General features: G+C 43.5%; 1 protein-coding gene and 1 long non-coding RNA gene across 2 annotated transcripts in view; both read left to right on the plus strand.

The window, feature by feature from the left end:
* Window positions 1–19,088, plus strand: part of obscna (obscurin, cytoskeletal calmodulin and titin-interacting RhoGEF a) — a 65,107-nt gene extending 46,019 nt beyond the window's left edge. Inside the window, exons 53-77 of the mRNA XM_047374971.1 lie at window positions 6,966–7,068; window positions 7,155–7,284; window positions 7,374–7,479; window positions 9,689–9,797; window positions 10,511–10,632; window positions 10,710–10,822; window positions 11,830–11,998; window positions 12,193–12,280; window positions 12,355–12,555; window positions 12,638–12,698; window positions 12,778–12,855; window positions 12,935–13,107; window positions 13,282–13,308; window positions 13,431–13,583; window positions 14,160–14,205; window positions 14,291–14,368; window positions 14,577–16,314; window positions 16,395–16,523; window positions 16,636–16,749; window positions 17,051–17,218; window positions 17,390–17,495; window positions 17,772–18,011; window positions 18,402–18,625; window positions 18,743–18,757; window positions 18,988–19,088. Coding sequence (XP_047230927.1) covers window positions 6,966–7,068; window positions 7,155–7,284; window positions 7,374–7,479; window positions 9,689–9,797; window positions 10,511–10,632; window positions 10,710–10,822; window positions 11,830–11,998; window positions 12,193–12,280; window positions 12,355–12,555; window positions 12,638–12,698; window positions 12,778–12,855; window positions 12,935–13,107; window positions 13,282–13,308; window positions 13,431–13,583; window positions 14,160–14,205; window positions 14,291–14,368; window positions 14,577–16,314; window positions 16,395–16,523; window positions 16,636–16,749; window positions 17,051–17,218; window positions 17,390–17,495; window positions 17,772–18,011; window positions 18,402–18,625; window positions 18,743–18,757; window positions 18,988–19,088 — 4,592 coding nt within the window. The remainder of the gene's footprint in view (window positions 1–6,965; window positions 7,069–7,154; window positions 7,285–7,373; window positions 7,480–9,688; window positions 9,798–10,510; window positions 10,633–10,709; window positions 10,823–11,829; window positions 11,999–12,192; window positions 12,281–12,354; window positions 12,556–12,637; window positions 12,699–12,777; window positions 12,856–12,934; window positions 13,108–13,281; window positions 13,309–13,430; window positions 13,584–14,159; window positions 14,206–14,290; window positions 14,369–14,576; window positions 16,315–16,394; window positions 16,524–16,635; window positions 16,750–17,050; window positions 17,219–17,389; window positions 17,496–17,771; window positions 18,012–18,401; window positions 18,626–18,742; window positions 18,758–18,987) is intronic.
* Window positions 19,089–19,314: 226 nt separating this feature from the next.
* On the plus strand, window positions 19,315–20,229 carry LOC124874001. Its single transcript, XR_007039685.1, has 2 exons — window positions 19,315–19,458; window positions 19,568–20,229. It is a non-coding gene; the product is annotated as an uncharacterized LOC124874001 (long non-coding RNA).
* Window position 20,230: the final 1 nt, after the last annotated feature.

A 20,230-nucleotide genomic window follows, 5' to 3' on the forward strand; every position in this document is an offset into this window, starting at 1 on the left:
GTATTGGGCCAAGGGAATGCCATGATATGGCAGCCCAAACCATCACTGATCCACCCCCATGCTTCACTCTGGGCATGCAACAGTCTGGGTGGTACGCTTCTTTGGGGCTTCTCCACACCGTAACTCTCCCGGATGTGGGGAAAACAGTAAAGGTGGACTCATCAGAGAACAATACATGTTTCACATTGTCCACAGCCCAAGATTTGCGCTCCTTACACCATTGAAACCGACGTTTGGCAATGGCATGAGTGACCAAAGGTTTGGCTATAGCAGCCCGGCCGTGTATATTGACCCTGTGGAGCTCCCGACGGACAGTTCTGGTGGAAACAGGAGAGTTGAGGTGCACATTTAATTCTGCCGTGATTTGGGCAGCCGTGGTTTTATGTTTTTTGGATACAATCCGGGTTAGCACCCGAACATCCCTTTCAGACAGCTTCCTCTTGCGTCCACAGTTAATCCTGTTGGATGTGGTTCGTCCTTCTTGGTGGTATGCTGACATTACCCTGCATACCGTGGCTCTTGATACATCACAAAGACTTGCTGTCTTGGTCACAGATGCGCCAGCAAGATGTGCACCAACAATTTGTCCTCTTTTGAACTCTGGTATGTCACCCATAATGTTGTGTGCATTTGAATATTTTGAGCAAAACTGTGCTCTTACCCTGCTAATTGAACCTTCACACTCTGCTCTTACTGGTGCAACGTGCAATCAATGAAGACTGGCTACCAGGGTGGTCCAATTTGGCCATGAAACCTCCCACACTAAAATGACAGGTGTTTAAATTTCATTGTCCAACCCCTATAGGTGAGGGTAGGAACGTAGACCGACCGGTAAATGGAGAGCTTCGCTTTTCAGCTCAGCTCTCTCTTCACCACAATGGACCGACACAGCACCCCCATTACTGCGGCAGCTACACCGATCCGTCTGTCGATCTCCCGCTCCGTTCTTCCCCCACTCGTGAACAAGACCCCGAGATACTTAAACTCCTCCACTTGAAACAGGAACTCCCCTCCAATCTGAAGAGGATAAGCCACCCTTTTCCTGTTGAGAACCATGGCCTCGGACTTGGAGGAGCTGATCCTCATCCCAGCCGCTTCACACTCGGCTGTGAGCCACCCCAGCGCATGCTGTAGGTCTTGGCTAGAGGGGGCCAGCAGGACCACGTCATCTGCAAAAAGAAGAGACGAAATCCTCTGGTCCCCAAACCAGATCCCCTCCGGCCCTTGGCTGCGCCTATGCAAACTAAACTCCTGCTCTGCTTGTACAGAGACCGGATGGCCCCTAGTAAAGAGCCCTCCTTCCATACTCCTGGAGCACCCACCACAGGGCATCACGAGGGACACAGTCGAATGCTTTCTCCAGGTCCACAAAACACATGTGGACCGGTTGGGCAAACTCCCATGAACCCTCTAGTACCCTGTAGAGGGTATAGAGCTGGTCCAGTGTTCCACGGCCGGGACGAAAACCACACTGCTCCTCCTGAAGCCGAGGTTCGACTATCGGCCAGACTCTCCTCTCCAATACCCTGGCGTAGGGCTTACCAGGGAGGCTGAGCAGTGAGATCCCCTTGTAGTTGGAACACACCCTCCGGTCACCCTTCTTATGAAGGGGGACCATCACCCCAGTCTGCCAGTCCAGAGGCACTGGCCCCGACCGCCACGCAATGTTGAAGAGGCGTGTCAACCATGACAGCCCCACAACATCCAGAGATTTGAGATACTGAGGGCCCAGAAGCCCTGCCACCGCAGAGCTTTTTAACCACCTCGGTGACTTCAACCTGGGTAATGAAAGAGTCCAACCCCGAGTCCCCAGCCGCTGTTTCCACCAGGGAATGCGTGATGGCAGGATTGAGGAGATCCTCGAAGTACTCCTTCCAAGGCCCAATAATGTCCCCAGTCGAGGTCATCAGCTCCCCACCCCCACTGTAAACAGTGTTAGCGAAGCACTGCTTTCCCCTCCTGAGGCGCCGGACGGTTTGCCAGAATCGCTTTGAGGCCAACTGGTAGTCCTTCTCCATGGCCTCACCGAACTCCCAGGCCCGGGTTTTTGTCTCTGCCACTGCCTGGGACACGGCACGCTTGGCCTCACGGTACCCGTCAGCCACCTCAGGAGTCCCACAAGCCAACCACAGCCGGTAGGACTCCTTCTTCAGCTTGACAGCGGTGTCCACCACCAGGTTCTGGGATTGCTGCCGCGACAGGCACCGCAGACCTTACGCCCGCAGCTACGGGCAGCATCATCGACAATAGATGGGGAGAACATGGTCCACTCGGACTCTATGTCTCCAACATTCCCCGGAATCTGGTCAAAGCTCTCCCAGAGGTGAGAATTGAATATATCACTGGCCAAGGGCTCCGCCAGACGTTCCCAGCAGACCCTCACTATGCACTTGGGCCAGCCAAGTCTGTCCAGCTTTCTCCTCCTCCAGTGGATCCAACTCACCACCAGGTGGTGATCAGTGGACAGCTCAGCCCCTCTCTTCACCCGAGTGTCCAAAACATCTGGCCGAAGGTCTGATGATACAACAACAAAGTCGATCATTGACCTCCTGCCTTATGTTTGAACATGGTGTTCATTATGGACAATCCGTGACTAACACAGAAGTCCAATAACAAGACACCACTCGGATTCAGATCGGGTAGGCCTTTCCTCCTGATCACGCCTTTCCAGGTGTCACTGTCGTTTCCCACGTGGACGTTGAAGTCCCCCAGCAGAATAATGGAAGCCTGGCTCCAGGGTGGGACCCCGGCTCCGCCGTACCAGGCAACGTCACGTGCCTCGATTTAGTAGTCGTCACGAGGGTTTCTTGAACCGCTCTTTGTCTGACATCTCACCTAGAGCCTGTTTGCCATGGTTTTCATAGTTTTTACCAAAAAAAAAGAAAGTTTTTGCATGCAATAATTACTCTGACATCCCCAAACGAAATTCAGATTGAATACAATTTTGCCTTCAAAAGTTATCTGATTGGTTAATGTAGCTCACTAGATTTGGATTTAATATTAGTGTAAAAACGTTTTTTCTGTAAAGGTCTCAGAGGTTTCTTGGATTACTTTGGGAACAAAAAACATCATACAGAACAAGGAGCACACTAGATAAAAGTTGTACAAACGTTTAAAGCAGGGTTACGTTATTAAACAATATACCAAGATTTAAATCTAGGAACATACAGCTGTTTACCTAACAAGGTGAGCATTAATTAGAGAAGCACACAGGCCCATAGGAACTCTGGAGGAGGTGCAAAGATACAGTTTAGGTAGAATAATCTGTTGATAGGAAAACTGTTCATGCTCTCTACATATCTGGCCTGTATGGAAGAGTGACAAGAGGAAAGCCATTGTTGAAATATTTGTTTACACCAAATTCATGTGTTAGAATGGACCAGTCAAAGTTCAGACTGAAATCCAATTGGAAATATGTGCCAAAAATTGATGTTAAAAGATGGTCTTTATCTAATTTGACTTAAGCTATCTTGCAAAGACAAATAAGATTTTAGTCTCTGGATGTGCAGAGATGGTAGAGACATACTGTCAGAATCTGTGGTGTGATCTTCCTGCAGCTAACCAATTTTACCACCAGGTGCGGTTTTTGGGAAATGCTGGAGCTGGACAGGTGCAGCTCATCAGGCTCATCAGCTGGGCAGTATATGAAGAGGCTGCGCCTGCACTTCGTTGCCTGAGCGTTTTGCCTTTGTGGTACAGCTGCTGGCCATCCTAGAAATCTGATTTTGTTGTTGAAAACTAAGGTTGATGTGCTTCACTTCTGTACTGATTTTACCCTGTCCTCCAGGTGTATTACTTCTGGATCCGACGGAGGTGACCAGAGACTTGGAGTTAATCAGTTTGAACTGATTCCCGGATTGAACCTTTGGGCTGACTCTTCTGTGAGCCTCCAGCTGAGCGAATCCTGTCCACCCTCCCAGGATCTCGTGTTCGGCCTGTCCCGACCACCACAGCGGGTGAAGCTGACCACTCTCTCTCAAACCCCAGGATTTCTCACTGTCCTCCCTGGCAGATTTACCCGTGCTTACCTGTAAGCTGCACAATCATTTTTGGTGCGTTTTCTGGGGTCCAGTTTATAACTCTGTTCTTCTCCTGCAGCCAGAGGATTCCACTCCCGTTTCCCCGATTCCCAGGATTATTTGCTAAAAATAAATATTCGTCTAAACTTATCTGTCTCTGGTTGTTCTCTGCATGTGGGTCAGGTCGGCAGTCAACATTATGACAGAACGCTCAGGCCAACTGGACCCCGCGGAGAACCTCCAGAGGACCCTAGCCGAGCACAGCCAGCAGATCCGTTGACATGAATCTACCCTCCGGAAGGTTTTAGACCAGCAGCGACAGACTAGTCAGCAGGTAGAACAGCTGGCCTCGCTTCTCCAGCAGGCTTGTAACCAGACCACCTCAGCACCACAGCCCTCCACCTCGGTAGGGGGCGCAGCCGCTTATCCCCCACCTCAGCAACACCAGCACTTTCGCGAGGTAGCCTCCCCCAATCCCGAAAGATATTCGGGGGAGGTGGTAGGTTGTCACGGTTTTTTGCGTCAGTGCTCTTTGGTTTTTAATAGGTCACCCCACTCTTTTCCACACAACGAGGGAAAGATTTCATATGTTCTGGGCTTATTAACCGGAAGGGCACTTCAGTGGACAGAGGCGAGGTTTTCTGGTAGTAATAGTTTTCAATTATCATATGATGACTTCGAATCAGAGTTTAGAAGAACATTTGAGTTAGGTTTTGATAAGACCAGTCTTGCTCGCAGGTTCTGGACTCTAAGACAGCTAAATCGTCCTGTAGCAGATTTCTTTATTGATTTCCGCACTTTAGCTGCGGCATCTGGCTGGAAATCCAGCGCCTTAAAAGCAGCATTTTTTCAGTCTTTGGATGAGGCGTTAAAGGATGAGTTAGCACTAGTGGAGGAACCTAAGGAACTAGATGATTATATTGACCTAGCAGTCCGCCTTGATTCCCGTCTCAGAGAAAGAAAACGAGCCCGTTCTGAAAGAGCTGCAGTTAGACCTCCGCTAGTGGCTCACTCTGTCTCACCCGCTCAGCAGCCTCAGCCTTGCGATGTGTGACCTCAACCAACCCTGCCGACTGGAGCTCTCACTTGGACTGGATCGAATACTCTCACAATTCTCACGTTTCAGCTGCCACAGGCCGCACTCCCTTTGAGGCCTCCCTCGGTTATCAGCCACCCTTGTTCCCGGCCGACGAAACCGCTATTGCAGTGTCATCTGTCCAACGCCACATCAGGAGCTGCAAGCGGATCTGGAATGCAACTGTTGAAGCGCTTCACAGAACATCTGCCCAGAATAAGCGCTATGCTGATTGACGACGAGTTCCCGCACCTACGTACCGCCCGGGTCAGAAGGTATGGCTCGCTGCTCGGGACATCCTGTTAAAATCTCTATCCCATAAGCTCTCCCCCAGATTCATAGGGCCGTACGTAATAGAATCCCTTGTAGGACCAGCTTCTGTCTGCCTTCGTCTGCCCGCCAGTTTCCGGGTTCACCCGGTTTTTCATGTCTCTCAACTGAAACCTGTCCAGACCAGTACACTTTGCCCTCTGGCCATGCCCCCTCCTCCCGCCCGGGACTTCCAGGGCCACCCTGCCTACACCGTCCGCCGGATCATGGCCTCCCGGCAGCGGGGCCGTGGGTGGCAGTATCTTGTCGACTGGGAGGGCTACGGTCCTGAGGATCACACCTGGGTTCCCGGCTCCTTCATCCTGGATCCTGATCTGCTCCGTGACTTCCGTGCAGCTCGACCTGCTGTTCCTGGGCCGCCAGGAGGCGGCCGTTGAGGGGGTGGTAGTGTCAGAATCCGTGGTGTGATCTTCCTGCAGCTAACCAATTTTACCACCAGGTGCGGTTTTTGGGAAATGCTGGAGCTGGACAGGTGCAGCTCATCAGGCTCATCAGCTGGGCAGTATATGAAGAGGCTGCGCCTGCACTTCGTTGCCTGAGCGTTTTGCCTTTGTGGTACAGCTTCTGGCCATCCTAGAAATCTGATTTCATTGTTGAAAGCTAAGGTTGATGTGCTTCACTTCTGTACTGATTTTACCCTGTCCTGACACTTCCAGGTGTATTACTTCTGGATCCGACAGAGTTGACCAGAGACTTGGAGTTAATCAGTTTGAACTGATTCCCAGATTGAACCTTTGGGCTGACTCTTCTGTGAGCCTCCAGCTGAGCGAATCCTGTCCACCCTCCCAGCACCTCCTGTTCGGCATGTCCCGACCACCACGGCGGGTGAAGCTGACCACTCTCTCTCAAACCCCAGGATTTCTCACTGTCCTCCCTGGCAGATTTACCCGTGCTTACCTGTAAGCTGCACAATCATTTTTGGTGCGTTTTCTGGGGTCCAGTTTATAACTCTGTTCTTCTCCTGCAGCCAGAGGATTCCACTCCCGTTTGTTTCCCCGATTCCCAGGATTATTTGCTAAAAATAAATATTCGTCTAAACTTATCTGTCTCTGGTTGTTCTCTGCATGTGGGTCAGGTCGGCAGTCAACATTATGACACATACCTTAAATGACTTGCAGCGGTAATTGCAGCAAAAGGTGGTTCATCAAATTAATAACTCAGGGGGACTAAAAACATATGTGTGCTTTACTTTATTTTTAGATTTTAATTTTACAGATTTTAATCTATAAAAAAATGTGAAACATCTCTGTGCTCAATTTCACAATAATGCGCTACTTTGTGTTAGTCTATAACATAAAATCACAGTAAATAAAATTAAATTTGTGGTTGGAATGTAACAAAATTTAATAAAGTTCAAGTGATGTGATGCGTTTGCAAGGTCCTTTATTAGAGATCAATGCAATTTTACTACTTGTAGTACAAATACATTTACCATTTCTGAAATTACTGACATTGCTGCTACTACCCCACTACATCTATATCTGGCTGTCCTTACAGGTTTCTTTTCAAGTTGTTTGCATGCACATTGTTCTTTTCTCCAGCTCCGCCCAGATTCGTGAGCAGGCTAGAAAGTGTTTGCCTGATTGAAGGCGAGGAGATCCAGTTTTTATGTTCCACTCTCACCACCCCTTTACCAAGAATCAGGTATGGCAGAACACAGAGATGATCATGTTAGATATCAAAGCTGATGGTGATGTGTCTGCTGACAGCAGAAATTGTTTTGCCTGCAGGTGGTTTAAAGATGGCCGAGAGCTGACTGACAGCAATACATATTCCATTGTGAATGATGCCCGGAGTGGAATCTTGTCTCTCACAGTTATCAGGGCAACAGAGGCAGATATTGGACAGTATGAGTGTGAGGTATGAAACACATTTTCCTTTTCTTTTCCTAGTATTAGGACAACCAGTGTAATTTAAATCCCAAATTACAAATGTTTGCTTTTGTTTAGCTCTGGAATGAACTTGGCTGTATCAAGTGCAAAGCAGGTCTTTGTCCTGCCTTTGTACCACCGGTTGACATTGAGAGTGACCAACCACAGGACTTACCTGCTAAAGGTAGGACTGTCAGAGCCACTGAAGTGAACACACTTCCACACAAGGTGGAAACCCATGATAGGGTTTTCATATGTGTGGTATATACTATTAACAGGTTAGCTGTGCTTCTAAAGGGTTAAAGCACATGCCATTGTCAAGGTTTACTTCAAACATGATCACCCTTTTTCCATCACATTATGTGACATCTATTCACAATATTCATCAATCAGTTCAGATTAGTATCTTCTTCTCTAAAACACTATCATTCATAAACTGCCATATTTTGAAATCTTACTCACATACTTACAGTTTCTTTTCCCCTATTTCATACGGTCCTTCATCAAATGTAGTTCCAGCTACCATTTCAGTTATAACTAGATTCTAAAGTATTATGGCACAAGGTGCAACCTGCATGGCGTCTGATATTAAAGACAATTTCTATTAGCATATTGTGACAAATGTGTTCAAACTACAGATGCACTAATCAGAATGTTGTTTTTAATTTCTGATCTCAGGTTTATGTATGGCTTTTACCTGCTTATTGGGATTTTATGTGATTTTAGATAATTTCTCATTAGAAAATATAAAGATCATTCAAAAGAAATGTAAAACACCATACTACTGAAAATAGCTTGCTTTGAGTCTTCTCTCAGTCACAGTTTATATCACAAATAGTGTTTTTGTCTAGTCAACACATGAGTTCTTAGGCATGATGACTTCACTGGAAAAATATCTGATTTTTTTGTTGTACTATTTGGCCAGTCACTGATCCAGAGCAATGATTCAGTTCCAGTCACAAACCAATTCCTTGGTGCATCTATAGTCCAAACTATTGGTTGTTATTAAGAGCAATGCCTGACATACTCGTATATTTGGTTGTTTTTATGGTATTTGGTTGTTTTTCTTTTACATTGACTTACCCATTTCACATAAAAAGTAAGCAACTTGTTTGCTTTGTGTGTATGTGTGTACATTAAATAACTGCTCCTGCTGCTTGTTTTGGTCAGGACATTGTCAAAAATAAGGTTTGAAATCTATGGAGATTTCTTTCTGGTCAAAAAGGCTAATTCATCTGTACCTATATAAGAATGCATGACATTGCTTCTCATTGCAGATATGTTTAGTTATCCATATTTGCAACATACTCAGTCATAGTTAACCTTTTCTGACACATAGATATTTCCCATGTGATGTCCTGATGTAGTTTGCCTACAATTAAATAAGGCAAGCCTGCCCATATTTATATATATTCTTGTAAAGTGCATGCAACCAAGGAGAGCGTATTGCAGTGCTTTGTAAATTCCCTCCATTGTATGGAAGTCAACTCATGCATGTAATTAAGGCAAACAACTTCCTACAGACAGAATGCTGATATTCTGAAAGAAACATCAAATGTAACCATAACAGTTTCAACCTACTCTCTGTAGCCATAATAAGTGGGATCTAGTTGCTGTCATTCACCATAGACATCATACTGTATTCCCCAACACCCACTCGCCTGAAACACATTGATAAACGTATGTATGGAGTGTTTTTATGTTTTTCATCATGTTTCCACTTTCCACAGAGGGCATCAGTTGTAACAGACTACATCATGTGTTCCTATTAAAATATTTTTATGCAGAGATCACAAAAGGTGAAGAAAGCTAACAGCGAACAAGATAATATTGAAAACCTTATGTCAATATGAAAAGAACATATTTTTGTGCAGCAGATCAGAAATTGGTTAACCAGGATTCAGAAAGTGAATTATACTGTTGTATTTTTCACACTATATTTGTTTGTCTTCTCATTGTCTATAACCGACATGATGTTTCCCATTTTCCCTTCATTAGTCCCAAAGCAGTGGGTTCCTCACATGGACCTTTCCATGTAAGTCATTACTCTCATGATAACAAATAACCACTCGACACACCCCTCTCTCTTCCTGCCAACGCATGCCCAGCTAACTCTCCACTCCTACAAGATGGTCATGTGCTGGGCGAGTTTTTCCTTCCTGCCCATACAGGTGTGGGCATGTGATCATGTCCTGTTGAGGTGGTGGGTTAAGGGGGTAAAACCCTGATGGCTCCAAGGTAAGAAAACTGTGTATTTACTGTTTCTGGACTGGAAGGTAATGTGCTTTCTACAAATAAATTTTTCCACTCTAGTAAAAAAGTTACAATTTCCTAAATAATTTACCAATGTTTCATTTTGGAAATTTGCCTAATATGTGTTTTGGTTTTTCTAGAAGCTGACTCGGAGGCCTGGTCCACTGCCTTTGTTAAGAAATGGCTGCAGACAGATTTCAGCCTCACTTCCATTGCCAAGATACCATTTCCCCCTGGATCCTCTGAGCAGTAAGTTATTTAAATCTTAATTTGTATGAAGTGTGTTTCACCCTTTTAAGTAACTGAGCATCAATGAATACCAATCTCACTAAAGCATAGTGGCAGTTTAGGTTTTACTGCTTTAAGTACTCCTCATTCAGATAGTGACGTTAGAAAAAGATCTACTAATCCTTCCTCATATCAGCAATAATAGGGATGACATTATATTTGATTTACTGTAGAGTCTGTGGTCATCACAGCAATGGTGTATTTTTACAGACTCAGTGGTGATATTGTTAAAAAAGGCACAAGGTATGGTACATAACACAGAGAAGAGACTTTTACGCTCACACACTAACTAAGGTACATTTTCGGTAGACTTAATTGAAATATGAAGAAATCTACTGATTTTGTGTTTGCTAAGATTATCGTATTGAGTTTATCAAACTTGAATTAAATGCATTTATGTTAGGCAACCACCTATCTTTTGAATTATCTTTTATGCCACGGAGCTGAGGTGTTCCATTAAAATCTATAAATACATAAAAGATTTTTTGCTCCATGTAAATTTTCATTAAGGTTACTCCCAAGACCTCTGACTCTGTTAAAATTATGGTCAATTTTTGTCCTTATTTCATGCACTTTTTAAAACGGATACTTGGGTGATATTTAGTATAGTATCTTTCTGATCAGACTACATTGTGAGTTTCATTGCCAGCAACTTTACCTGTCTTCAATTCCAGATGTAGTACTGTCATAGATGTTCACCCTTCTGCACTGGATCAAGGAATACAGCAGCCTTCGTGTTATCTGGAGGAAGAAGAGGAGATCTACATTTCTGAGCCCTTGCATGAAATCACAGATGGTAGTTTGGTTTCTTAAATGTAAGAATCAATTAATAAGTTAATGCGCTGCTCGGTACTGATGTAACTTTCTTCTCAGCCCCTCCTTCCATCCAGGTGCCTGCTGAGGATCTGTGTGTAGAGCCAGGCCAACCAGCAACATTCACAGCCATCATCACAGGAAGGCCCACTCCTAAGATACAATGGTACAAGGTAATCAGCCATGCAAAGAGTTTTCCAAACTCGAATGGTTGCAAAGAGGATTAGATTTGCAATTATACAAGTATTGCATAAGTCTGCAGTATTTATAGGATGTGTTGATATTTATACTTAACCAAGTAATATTGTTTGTCCATTTTCATATATTTATAATGTCCTTACTAACACATAATGTTATAAAGTCCCTTGCAAAAGTACTCATATACCCTAAAGGTTTCCACATTTTATTACGTTACAACCAACTTTAGTCAGCTCTGGTCAGATTGAAGAGAGAGTAAAATGGACCAAATTAGCTTAAACTTTGGCAAAAAACCCAGGTGGAACATCACCCTGAACATACCATCTCCATAGTAAAGCATGGTGCTTGTTAGAGTTGATGGAAAGATGGATGGAGCTAAATACATGGCAATTCTGGTAGAATACCACTTTCAGTGGCAGCAAACTACTTTAGACTGTAGCAGAAGTTCAACTTCTAGCAGAACAACAACACTAAACATAGAGCCAAAGCTACAATGAAATGGATTAGATATAGCATATTCAATTGTTAGAATAGCCCAATCAACGTCCAGACCTTAATCTAGTTGACATTCTGTGGCAAAACCTGAAAACTGATTTTCACTGATATGCTGCACCCAATTTCATTGAGGTATTTCGCAAAGAAAAAGTAGAAAGAGAATAAGTGTCTGGAAAAGCAAACTGCTGGATAGATAGCCTAGAAGACTTACAGCTGTAATTTCAGCAATAAATGATGCAAAAAGCAATTCTAAAAAGTATTGACTCAGGGTGGCTGAACACAAAAGCACAGCATAGCCTGTAAAAAATATTGAAAAGCGGCATTATTTTCCTTACACTATACATCAGATCCCCATGAAATTCACTATAGTTTGTGGTTGTAATGTGACAGAATGTGGAAAAAGTGCAATAAGAATTAATAACATGTTTGATAATCAAAGGATCTTGGTTTTGCTATTGAAAGCACATTCTCTCCTGTCTAATTAAAGGATAGGGACAACCTTGCAGTCAACGAAAATGTCAAGATAGTCCAACATGGTGCTCGCTGCTGCCTCACCATACTGTGCCCTGAAGGAGAGGACAGTGGCATATACACCTGCTTCGCTCACAATGACTCCGGCCATGCCTCCTGTGAAGCTCAGTTAACAGTCGAGGAAGGTCAGACATCAGCAGTGATAATCTGCATCAACATCGGTTTAGTCCATCAAAATATCAATAAAAATGAATGATTAGAGCAGCTGAGGTATGATGCATGACAAAAGCATCTGTACTCTTAAGAAACGTGAAGAATATATATGGATTGCCATCCATATGCTAAATGTATTTACAAGTTTTTGTGGGTTTTTTTGTAGGTCTGCTTGATTCTCAGGAGAGAGAGCTGGAGCTGGGGAAGAGAAGAAAGTTATTCTCAGTCTATGATGTCCATGAGGAAATCGGAAGGTCACTTTCACTTTCAACTTGATATGTTTGTTTTTTTAAGGCACAACATATGAACTTGTCTTTTTGTGATTTAGGGGGACATTTGGGGTGGTGAAGCGTGTCATTCACAGAAGAACAGGCGAAGTGTTTGGCGCCAAGTTTCTGCCTCTGCGGACTAGCTCTCGGACCAGGGCCTTCCAGGAGAGAGATCTTCTTTCTCGTCTCGCTCACCCCAGAGTGGCCTGTCTGCTGGACTTCTTTTGCACCCGGCGCACCCTGGTGTTAATCACAGAAATGTATCCTCCCTTTTCAGTTTGCCAAATTAGGTATGGGTTTGATCACATACTTGATCTGTAAGTTCTTTAACAACATCTCCAGCTGCTGTTCTCATGGACTTCTGGACCATTTGTTAATGAGAGGATGTGTCTCAGAAAATGAAGTACAAGCCCAAATTTAATTTGACAAAACATTAAAGTTTTACAAATTGAATAATTATTGGTAAATTATTTTTCTTTCAGGTTCAGTCATATGTCCAACAAATTCTGGAAGGGGTTGGTCATATTCACAGTATGAACATCATGCATCTGGATATCAAAGTGAGATTTTTAGTTATTGTCAACTATTACTCATTATGTGATTCTCTACCTTCATTTTCTACTTTCCATCTCTGTGTAGCCTGAAAATATTTTGATGGTGTATCCGCCAAGAGATGAGATCAAGATTTGTGATTTTGGCTTCTGCCAGGAAGTAGACACATCCCGACATCAGTACAGTATGTTTGGTACACCGGAGTTTGTTGCACCTGAGATTGTACACCAGGAACCCGTCACTGTGGCCACTGATATTTGGTGAGATTAAAGGATTATCTATGACCTGCATTTTGTATTATGTGTAAATGATTTATTTTTGGGATTGTCAGTGATTATCCCCTTTATACCCCAAGCATGTGTTGCAGTTTATATTTTAAAGTACATTACTACTTAAAGTTATGTTTTATTGATATCTCATATTTTATTCATCAGGGCTGTCGGCGTCATAGCATTTCTGTGGTATGTATTCAGGGATGCTCAAAAACAGACCTAAATTTTGCAAGATATAAAAGTGGAAAGTGTGTAAACAGTCTGATTTCAGATTTTCTGATGGTTTCATACTTCATGGTTTATCTTGGCAGCCTGGTTTGCCGGTGCCCTTTTGTGGGCGAGACTGACCGTGCAACGTTGCTGAGGGTGGGAGAGGCCACTTTAAACTGGGACGCCCCGGATGTCGTATGCAGGAGCCCCGAAGCCAGGAATTTTCTCCATATGGTCCTTCAGCCAGATCCAGAGTATAACAGCTGTCTTATTTTTCATGATCCTCATGCTTGTATTTTTTTCTAAATTATTTTATTACTAAGGTTTTACAATGGGATAAATGAAAAATAGATTATTGACATATTTCATTGTTTTGATGCTCATGGTGGTACATATGAAGCAAAGAAAAACTCTTACTCTTTTTATAAAATCTTCAGTCCCACAAATTGTGGCACTATTTAAAAATGGGAAAGACAGGAGTACATCATGTTAAGTGAAACAGATGTGTATTGATCCTTAAAAGTCAAAAACTTGTTACAAAAGAATAGCTACTCACGCAAACCTGCCCATATCTACATTAAGTACAACAATTAAAAATTCTAAAACAGCTCAAATTAGGTCAAAATACATGAAGCATTTTTTCTGTGTGACACAAGATGATGCTACAGCAGTAAAAAAACAATACGTAGGTGTATTTACACATCTGTTCCAGGTGTTCTGTATGTATCCATCTAACAAATCCAAATATATGTGTTTGTTTAATCTGATTAAAAGATGCTACAATGTTTTTGGTGAGTCAGTGTGCAATACTATCTTGTTTTGTTGTGCAGGACTCGACCATCTGCCTTTGAGTGCTTGAGTCACGAGTGGCTTCAGGTGAAAGAAGACACAGAACATGGAATGTTTTATGCAAGCTAAACTTTACTGATAAGCTCTGACACATTTATGATTATTCCCAAAGGATGGAAATGCCGGGGAGGACACTGATGAAATCAACACAAAGAGCTTGAAAGTCTTCATTTCTAAAAGGAAGTGGCAGGTGTGTCGCTTTCTGTGCCGAGTTTTCTACTAAAATCAAAACCCCTGGTGTATAAGACTTACAGAACATTGCAAAACTATTCAGACCCCTTGAACATATATTTGTTTTGCATTACAACCACATATTTCAAAAAATAAGGTCATCATTTCTCTTTCACAAAGTATGTCAAAACTTTTAAGCACCTAGTGTTTTCCATTTGTTTCCCCAGCGTTCTTTAACATCCGTCGGGTCGGTGCTCACACTGAGGCACATTCCCGAGCTGCTAGATGCTACACTCAGAGAGACTTCAGTTGCGGTGCCCCGTGAGCCCCAGGAGCACAGCAGCACCTCCCTAAGCAGCGGCTCCTCGTCTGAATATGACGAGGCCGACTCCTGGGACTTTTTCCAACACTGCAGCCAGACTGAAGAGGAGGAGGAAACAGAGGAAGAATATGATCCTGTAATGGGGAGAGCACAAATTCCTGAGCCTTTTGCCAAATGTCACCTAGGTGCAGAGGAGGACGAGGAAGGAACTTTAGGGGAGGATGAGGATGGAGAGATGGCAGAAAGGAGGAGTGCTATAGAGCGCAGCATGAGCAGGGCATCGATTGCATCTTCAACAACAACAGACCACCAGACTCCTCAGAGGGAACGACGCTTCAGCAAGGATAGCAGCCGATCTTTGTATCTCTCTGACGGGGACGATGGATCAGGGAGCGATGGAGGTCGCATTCCCAGAGGAAGTGTCATCCGAAGCACTTTCTACAACACCTCTCAACAGCTTTCCCCTCTGTCTGCCAGACACATGACTTTAAGGGACAAATTCCAGGCAAAAAAGCAGGAGAGAGGCCGTAAGCCTCTCAAGAGGAGCTTCTCAGGACGTCTCAACGAGCCTCTGATTGAATACGTGGAGGATGAACTCGAGAGCAACCGTGGGCAGAGGCGAGGATCCATCCAGCCCACCATGCAGAAGTCCTCCTCGTTTGACAGTGGAGTGGGCTTTGCCCACACCAACCTACCCCCACACAGACGGAGCAGGTCTCTTGATGAGTATTCCCGTCGATCTCCCAGCTCAGCCAGCCGTGAAAGGACACATGAAGTAGAGGCCTCTCAGAGCAATAGGGAAGAGTTCACAGATGAAGAAGGAGCTGGGAGACATTTGCTAATTGTCCAGAAAGCTCAGGCAGTCTCAGATAGAAGAGGTTCAGTTGTTCCGACACAAGGGACATTTAGTTGCTCATCTGTTCCTTCAGAGTTCCTTGCTGGAGGCAGAATGAGATCCAGGCTGGGTCAGGACCAGACAGAAGGAGATACTTTAACCAGCTCCCAAGGGTCTCTGGCTGAGTCTTTTATTTTGGAGCATGGTGGATCTGAGTCTTCTAGTAGAATTGGCTCCTTTGATGAACTGAGTCATGGTCAAGTAGGAAGAACATACCGATCGGGAATGAGTGATGGACATGATGAACACAGTGAACCCCTGATCACACCATCCCCTACCTCATTTCAGGAAATGAAACCTAGAAGCTCCGTTCCTCAGGCACCGCCACGTAATCGTACCCGGTCCAATCCCAACTTATCCACAGCCAGCAGAGGTCAGCCAGGGAGGCTCTTAATGCCGAGTCCGAGTCCAAGCCTCTGCTCTTTGGAAGCTCCTGAGAGGCCTCCAAGGGCCCGGGACAAGAAAGAAGGCTCCGTGCTCCAAAGGCATGCATCTGCTCCAGCTCTGGAAGCACGGCCACCAACTGGAAAGTCTCCCAAACTGGGTCTGCTGAACATCTTCCGCAGGCAGTCCTGGACCGGCCACTCATACACCCAGCTGGAAAACACAGAGCTGGGACCCACACTGGGAGAAATCATGAAGCCAGATACGCCTACTATGACTCTGAGGAAGAAGATGAGAGCTTCAGCCTCCAGCTTGACCAAACTCTTTTCTAGGTCCTCCAGTAAGGAGGATGTCAGTAAAGGAGGTAAGTTAAATTTTGTAGTAGCCTGTTGAATTTGTACATTTTCATTTTTGTTTATACCAGGTATTTTGTTTTTTTGTAAGGATCAATAGTAAAAGGATCTGCTGCCATCTCACCTGAGAGAAAACAAACCAGTGGTCTTGAAAGCCCCAAAAAGAGAAGCTCAAAGCTCTTGTCATCTTTTAAAATACCATCATTCAAAAAGACTAAAGGTAACAAAAAAAGACTAAAAACATTTATAGTTTTTTTTTTCTTTTTTGGAAAAAGAGGCTATCTTTGTTCACCTGTTTTATTTTATTTTTTTCTTTATAACAACCATGTCAGTTCGTCCCAGCAAAGCTGAAGTCTTCCAGTTAGATGGAGGTGGAGCCCTGCTGGTGTGGAGGCCTGTCCAGTCTGCTGACCCAGTCAATTACTGTGTGGAATACTGTACTGATGGTGAGTTTAGATGTGATGATCATATGACATTTGTGTTTTACCTTACATCAAGTAACACATCTGAAAACTTTTTTGCATTCGCTCCTCATTCCTTCAACACTTTGAAATACCAAACCCTTCTATATGTCATCAGGTAGGTGTGGTACGTAGTGTTTGTTATGATCAGTTTGATTTGTTTGCATTCTTTTGTTTTATAGCTTACATTCATAAAGCATTCTGCAAGGCCTTAAAGGTGGTGTTTTATGGTAGTACTTGAGTTTATGATTTAGACTGATCGCATCACCTCTGTGCTTTTCCTCAGGTGGAGAATGGACAGTCCAGTCAGATGAGGTGGCAGAGAGCTGCTATGTGGTGAAGGACTTACCCAAAGGGGCATCGTATGTGTTCAGGGTGGGCTGCATCACAAGCAAAGGAGCAGGACCTTTCAGTGAAGCTTCAGCTCCCTTTGTCATGTCCACTCATCCAGAAGGCATGAAAAGCAGTGCCGTTTGCTAGCTGTTGCATGCTATTTTAATCATTTAATCATAGTCATATTTTTGCCAGAAATAAAAGTTCAGTTTTGAAGCCTGCACATACATATGTAAGTGCTGCCATGTAAGAGGGTAACAGCAATTCTGCTTGTGTTTTTATTAAATTGCAGCTATCCGCCTTCCTCTCATTCAAACTGAATCACTTGGGTCAAAAGTCACTGGATCAGAACATCAAACTGTAAACAGGAACTACAGCTTCCTTTCTGAGATCCACAGGTAGATGTCACTGATTTTTCCTGTTACCCGTAGCTACAATGAAACTGTTTCTGTTCTGATTTGTTTAAGCAGCTCAGCCGTTTCATGTCTGAACATGATGCAGAAACTTTACAGGTCTATTGTTTAGAGCAGGGTTAAGGTAGAAATCCAATGAGGTTCAAAGTGGAATATTAATAATAGGATGGGAGGCTAGATCTTTCATGTTTCTCCCCATTGAAAATATGCTTTGTCTTTTGTTCCTCCCACACTTTCTAATCCCGTCTTTACAACTCTTAGGGGTCGTTTCAGTGTAGTAACCTTGTGCAGAGATGTGGAGACCAGCCAGGTGTTCGCTGCCAAGTTCACTCCCTACCAGGCTGAGCAGAGACAACTGGTGCTGCGGGAGTACCAGCTGCTAAGGAGGCTTCACCACCCCCACCTGGTTCAGCTGCACGCTGCTTTCATCACCCCTAGCTATGTGCTGTTAGTGGAGGAGCTGTGTCCCGGCAAGGAGCTGCTGCACAGTCTGGCTGCAAGGTAGCTTGAAATGTCCATTGTTTTTGAAGTATCAAATTTAGAGACTGCTATGAGACTTAGGTCCTGTCCACACAAAGATGAACTTAGGTGTATCTGCACAGGTAATTTGTCCACTCGTGCGGATGTTAATTTTTTCTAAATAGTTTTTGACACAATACAGTTTTTGTCTCCGTGTGGACATGGCCATATTTCTATTCTTTAAAATAGTAGTTCAAAGAACGCACATGATAATTGTATTGAGACTTTACCAGCTACAAGAAACCACGGAATAAAATAAGAAATAAAAACCTACGTAAAAGGTTTTTAGTTGTTAGGTTTGATTTGAATGAACTTGAGTAAAGAAATTCCTTGAGATAAATTGGAGACATGTCTTTGTTTTAATGCCCTTAGAGACCTGTATGCAGAGACTCATGTTGCACAGCTGCTGTATCAGATTATGAGCGCGGTGGACTACCTGCACAGCCATCGAGTCATCCACCTGGACCTGAAGTCTGACAACATGCTGGTGGATGATGGCAACCACCTAAAGATCGTTGACTTTGGCTCTGCTCAGTCCTTCATACCTGGACAGCCTCTTAACATCGAGCACATTCACGGCTTCTCAGACAGCCAAGGTGGCAATGCGTTTATTTTACCGCCCTCCTTATTATTGGCATTAATAAGGCCAAATATTTCTTGCGAGATTTAAGATATAACATACATAACGCTTGACTGTCATCACCTTCCAACAGACTGCTGCACAAAAGGTGCCCTTTATTCAAGAAATGCTGGATGGATGGATGGATGGATGGATGGATGGAAATAACTGATTCTAACTTCATCTCAACCAATCTTGGATATCATAATCTAACAAACCCAAGTCCATTCATCATTGGTTTTCACCCATTTACAATCTTAGCCATTTTCCATCTTAAAAGAAGAATGAATTCAACTATAATTAAATGGACAGAACTCTACTTCTCTCTGTTTTTTTCAGTCTATATTGTCCTTCCTAAAGCTCCAGAAATCCTCGAGGGTCAGGGTGTGGGGCCGGAGACCGACATCTGGGCTGTTGGAGTTCTGGCATTTATCATGTAAGCACTGAGAAAGCAAGTGGAAAATATCAATGAATAAGATTTTATTTTATTTCCACATGACATCAATTAAAATTCTATAATTATATAATAGTTATATAATAGGTTTTCAGGATTACTTTTTAAAGAAAATTAAAGACATAGATACACCTGCAGACTGTATCATCTGTTTCTCCAGAATATGTTTTTATTATTTTATCTGTTTGTTCATTTTGTTCTGAAAGGCTGAGCGCCGACAGTCCCTTTAATGCCGAGCTAAGCTGGGAGCAAGACAAAAACATAAAGAAAGGAAGGATCCAGTTTGGCCGCTGTTACCCTGGTCTGTCAGAAGGAGCTTTAAACTTCATGAAGAGCAGCCTGAATAACAAATCCTGGTGAGTTTCTCTCAGTGTTAGTCTACTGTACGACATAATGATTAGATTTTAATTTATTATAGATTATTGATGGGAGCACACAGTTTTGATTTGGTAATAATGTTGGTAGGGCGAGACCCACTGCGGCTGAGTGTCTCCAGAACTCGTGGCTACGCGCCCATCGCGCTCCGCGCAAGGTCCGACCCTCTAAGGTGTGCTTCTCCACTGACAAGCTCAGAGCTTACCTCAAGCAGAAAGAGGAGAAACGAGATCAAGTGTGCACAAAGCATCAGGGTCCATTCTTCCAGTGAGGTAAAAAACCTAATAAACAAAACTTTTCTGAACAAAAAACTTTATTGCTATTTTTGCTATTATATATTTTTTTCTGTTAAATAAAACCCAAGTTAGCTTCATAAAATGATATAGCCTGATTTTAAATGTGTCTTAATGAGTCTCGGTTTGTGAAATCTATTTTGATTCGGTTTTGATGAAAACATATCAGGGATTTGTAAGGACTGCACGTTGATACATGAGTTGTGAGGTTGTGGTTGTCTCATAAAGAGATTCGCTGTGCTTCTCTGCTAAAGTATGAATTAGATGCACATGCTTGGTCTTACATTTAAAATGTTTTTTGTGTTTTAATTAAAACAAATATATTTCAGAAATATTTTCAAAACTTCATTACTCATACGTTTTCAATGAATGAAAAGTAAATAGATAAACTATGTTATTTTGGATGACATCATGTCTTGAAGTGAATGGAAAAAATGTAATAAATGATGCTAGAAGTGCT

Source organism: Girardinichthys multiradiatus, chromosome 9 (assembly GCF_021462225.1).
Source record: "Girardinichthys multiradiatus isolate DD_20200921_A chromosome 9, DD_fGirMul_XY1, whole genome shotgun sequence".
Lineage (NCBI taxonomy): Eukaryota > Metazoa > Chordata > Actinopteri > Cyprinodontiformes > Goodeidae > Girardinichthys > Girardinichthys multiradiatus.